This window comes from Impatiens glandulifera, chromosome 3, assembly GCF_907164915.1.
Source record: "Impatiens glandulifera chromosome 3, dImpGla2.1, whole genome shotgun sequence".
NCBI lineage: Eukaryota > Viridiplantae > Streptophyta > Magnoliopsida > Ericales > Balsaminaceae > Impatiens > Impatiens glandulifera.
Window position 1 is genome coordinate 6,411,990 of NC_061864.1, and position 4,906 is coordinate 6,416,895.

Consider the following 4,906-nt stretch of genomic DNA (forward strand, 5'->3'; position numbering starts at 1 on the left):
TAAATTTTCTGTATAATTAAATACCTAGGTCATCTACTTCAAAACTCTCACAATTAGTACCTATTTGATGAAATATGGTCCATTCTCACATGGCCCATCATATATTGGTCATTTAGTTGTTGTGGATTGGGCTGAAGCCCGGTCTATGGATTTGGATATTTTATATTGTGCAGGTGGTGGATATATAATTTTTTCTGAAATTTTTTTGGACTGTACCAGCATTCAATTGGCTGTGCACAAGTTATTTTTCAATAAAATATTTATGTATAAAATAAATAAATAAAATTTACAGACCCTTGTAGGCAGTGTAATTGAAGACAACAAGATTAGGACACTGGTTTATATGGATTTAAAAATTAAATAATATGTATAAAGATTATGATTTAAAAAATGTGTCATATTAATTATTAGACAAATGATTTTATTATTATATATATATATATATATATATATATATATATATATATATATATATATATATATATATATATATATATATATATATATATATATATATATATATATATATATATATATATATATATATATAATGTTGGGAGTTATCTATTAATGAGTGATGATTTATAATTTTTGCTTAGTGAAAGTAAATGAGAATCATAATCCTGATTTTTGATATTTGAGTTATTTATAAAGAGGAGTGACAAGGGAAGAGAGGGAATGATGTGTCATTACATCACTTTGCTTAAAAAATTATAAAAGGTGAGGAGAGAGAAGAGAGAGAAATGTTGTTATTTTTTTGACTAATCAAATTGCGTCACATCATTCCCTCCCTCAAATTCTTTCTCCCGATCATTTCTTATTTATAAAATGTTTATATGTATATAAATTCGATATATAATTATATGTTTCAGAACACCGTTTTATTTAAATTAATATCTTAATAAAATATTTAAAAATAATATTTTTTATTTTTCGTTTAAAAAAGGGCCAATAAATTTAATTTTTTTTTCTACAATGTAACCCGTCCCTAATCTAGGCGTCATCTAGCTACCATTTGATAGCCAAATATTGAAGGTTTTATTCGATCTACTTGCTGCATTGGATGCTTCTTGCAGTATAAAACAATAGTAAAAAGTAAAAAACCAAAAGTACAGTAATAAATGATTTAGTTTGAAATGAAATAAAATTAAAGTGGGTCACTAATATATAAAAAGAGAAATCATCAAGTCTAGCTAGCAGGTTCACACAAGCTGATCGTATTATCAAAAGATCATTAATGTCAGGGTAAAACACACATTTGTTTAAAATATTTAATTGTCAAAATATTAATATTTGTATTTTTGAATTTAAATTATGACCCTCGATTCATTATTGCACAATTACTTTAAATTTATTGGAGAAAATAAATATAGAAATAGAAGTGTTAATTGTATTTTTAAAGGCCATGATGATGTATGGAGACAATTGGTGGCAGAGTCAATGAAATGTGTCATGTATTTGGCAACATAAAATATGAGAAAGTTGCTTTATGGGGTTCATATTTTATTTACTAATTAATGTTTATGATTATATTCCCAAGAACATCATTTAAATGTCAGCTTCTTTTTTTATTTACTTTTCTTTCTAGTAAGCTTATTTTAATTCTGCATCATTGTAATTACGTGCACTTGTGATACATTGTATATACATTAATACATGTCTCCCACACTCTTATAATTACTTTGTCACATTAAAAAAAATATATGTAAACAATTTAATCAGATACTATTTCAAAAATAATTAAATGATCTTAAGCTTGTTTGATGTGAAATTTTTATTAATCTTTGCCTATTTTTTTTTTAAATGGTCCTTTTTTATTAAGTAATTCAAATAATCAATTAAACTCCTCAAACATATTTATTTATTTTCTATTATTTTAAATATTATTTCATTTCAAATAAATCATCATTTACACCAAAACAAAAATAATAAAAAATGACCCAATAAATATTTAGCTTATTTGATTTGATTCAAATAATCCCCTTCAAAAATTAAATAACTAAGTAAGTGCCTATAGTTAGAGATAATTTGAATAAATTTATATTATTTAAAAAGATTATTTGGTGTTCATTTTGAAAAATTCTTTTTATTTATAATAAAAAACTTAAAAAATATTAATATATATATAATGATATATTTAAAATAAAATAATATTTTAATTAATAAATTAAATATGTATCAAAGGAGAGAATGAATAAAATAATATTTTTAGTTAGATAAAAAAAATTAAAATTTAAAGAATTAGTCATTTAACACACTAAATTATCCATACTTTGTTTTTTTATATATATAATTTAATACTAAATCAAAAAACCATTAAATAATTTAATTTAAATAATTCATTTTTCCATCAAATACAAATTACAAAAATAACCCGGCCCAAATCAAACTACTTCCAATTAACATTTCTATCATGTATCCATAATTCCATATGCTAATTGAATAAATAAGAAAATGATAAATATATAATATCTGTCATATATATTATTATAGTTTTTTACTTTCTATGTCTCGTTGCATCCAACCGTTTGCAGCCTTACAAGCTCCAAAATTCAACCATCTTCACCTTTTAATCTTTTCAGGCCTCCTTCCACCACCTATGCATGTTTTACTCATCACTAATTAGGACTTTAGGGGATCATATATAATGTCATAAGACCGAGCACGCAGAAGACGGATTCAGGATTTTAGACTTGAAAAAAATTTAAAGATGGCTTAAAATAATATTCAAAATTTTTTGAAAAAAATACGTATATAAAAGTAAAATTTCACCATTTTTTTTTATAATTAGATAAAATAAATAATGAATTATATTAAATTTTAAAAAAAAATTAAGAGTAATGTCATATTTCTACCGTAAAAAAAAAAATTATTTTTTTTTTCGGGGTGGACTTCAGCCCACCCGAGCCCCTACATAGATTCGTCCCTGCGAGCACGGTTAAAATCTCGAGTTAACTTTTAAAATCTTATAATTTTACGATTTTACATTAGGTGAACGAGTAAAATTTATTTATATTTAAAAATTAAAAAATAAAGTTATTATTTAAAAATTAAAAAATAAAGTTATTATTTATTTAAATTAATTAATTAATATAACTAATTTTATAATTATAAATTTTTATAGTGTTATTTATTTATTATTATTTTTTAATTAATTTTATATTAACGTATATAATTTTTTAAAATTGGTTAAGTATAAAATATTTAATTATATATATATATATAAATAATAATAATATATAGCTATTATTTTTTTAAATTAAACTCTTACGATTTCACGTAAACTCTGAATTTTACGAGTTTACAAATGGCTGACGATACTACGTAAATTCTCGATTTTGACAAGAAGTCTTGGTCATGACATTGTCGAAATTTCATTTATTTAATTTTTCAAAATTTAAATTACAAACAAGGCCTTATTAATAATAATAAATCAAACTATCTAGCCAGCCCAACAGAGAGTGAAAATTTGGAAATCTGCATTTGCTGTCTCTGGTTAACCTACTACTACTGTTTCATCGATCAAGGATCAGGGTTGGTTTTACTTTATTTAGAGACAGACAGACAACAGACTTTACGGTCGTCATGGATCCAGGACCACAACATTTGACCATGCAATTCTACTTTAATTTTTTAACACAAATATATATTATTGATTTACGTGACAGTTTTATTTTATAAATAAATAAATAAATTAATTATTAATAAGCCTTGTTTGGATGGATAGATGATGGATGCCAACCAAAAAACAAGTTGAGAGCAGCTCACAATGTACTTAACTGGTTGAATTTTGGATCACAAACGGTCCTACACATGAATCATCAATTCATATGAGCCTGCTTGCCTGCCTGCCTGTCTGGCCCCCCTCCTCCAACTTCACAATTAATTAAATTTTCTGAGACTTTAATTTGTAATCCAAACCAAAATGTATCCGTTAATACAGGCCCTATCCCACCCCACACCCCCCTTAATTCCTTTTTTCAATACTTCATATTTCAATATTTTAGTTTTTGTCACCTTATTGGAGCCGAATGTTAATTACTTAATAAATTCTAAAATAACTGTCATAAATTATTTGAAATCATAATAATAATAATAGAGTAGAGAGAAGAGAGATGGGTCACGCTTTTCCACTACACGCGTGAATTCGGTCTGCTTTTTCCGGATTCTCGCAACCCAACGCTCTCCTCTTCTCCTTCTTCATTCATTACCCTTAGCCGGGCCTGCTTTTCTTTGCCTTATTTATATGCTAACTTCTTATTCTTCTTCTTCATCTTCTCCATTACTCTCTCAAGCTAGCCATGTCTGTAAGTCTCTGTTTCTTTCTTTCTTTCTTTCTCTATTTAATTAAATCTCTAATGGTTATATAATTAAACTTATAACTTGTAGGCAGTGGAGGTTAGAGTGCCAAACTTGGACTGTGAAGGATGTGCTTCAAAGCTGAGAAAGGCTCTGTATAAGCTAAAAGGAGTGGAGGAGATAGAGATAGATATGGAGACTCAGAAGATAACGGTGAGAGGATATGGTTTAGAGGAGAAGAAGGTTTTGAGAGCGATTAAACGGACAGGGAAAGCGGCCGAGCTATGGCCTTACCCGACCCATCATCATTTCTCTTCCTTTTACAAGTACCCGACACAAATTATTGGACATTACTATGATACGTCCAGGAACGTTGCTCCTTCCAATGTCTACTCTTTTTTTCATACGCCCTCTGTTTACTCCGTCGCTATTGCTTCTGATGAAGCCGTAGCTTCTATTTTTAGCGACGATAACCCTCATGCTTGCACTATTATGTGATTGATTACTTATCATTTCTCCTTAACAGCCCAATTTTGTTCTTATTATTTCTTATCTGTGTAATGTAAGCTTGCTTTATTTTGTTCACCACATTATTATTATTTTATTT

General features: G+C 26.8%; 1 protein-coding gene across 1 annotated transcript; it reads left to right on the forward strand.

The window, feature by feature from the left end:
• The first annotated feature begins 4,275 nt into the window (after positions 1-4,275).
• Positions 4,276-4,906, forward strand: LOC124932815 (heavy metal-associated isoprenylated plant protein 31). The gene is made up of 2 exons (XM_047473498.1): positions 4,276-4,307; positions 4,390-4,906. The coding sequence occupies exons 1-2, from the start codon at positions 4,302-4,304 to the stop codon at positions 4,795-4,797; spliced, it is 414 nt and encodes a 137-aa protein (XP_047329454.1). The 5' UTR covers positions 4,276-4,301; the 3' UTR covers positions 4,798-4,906.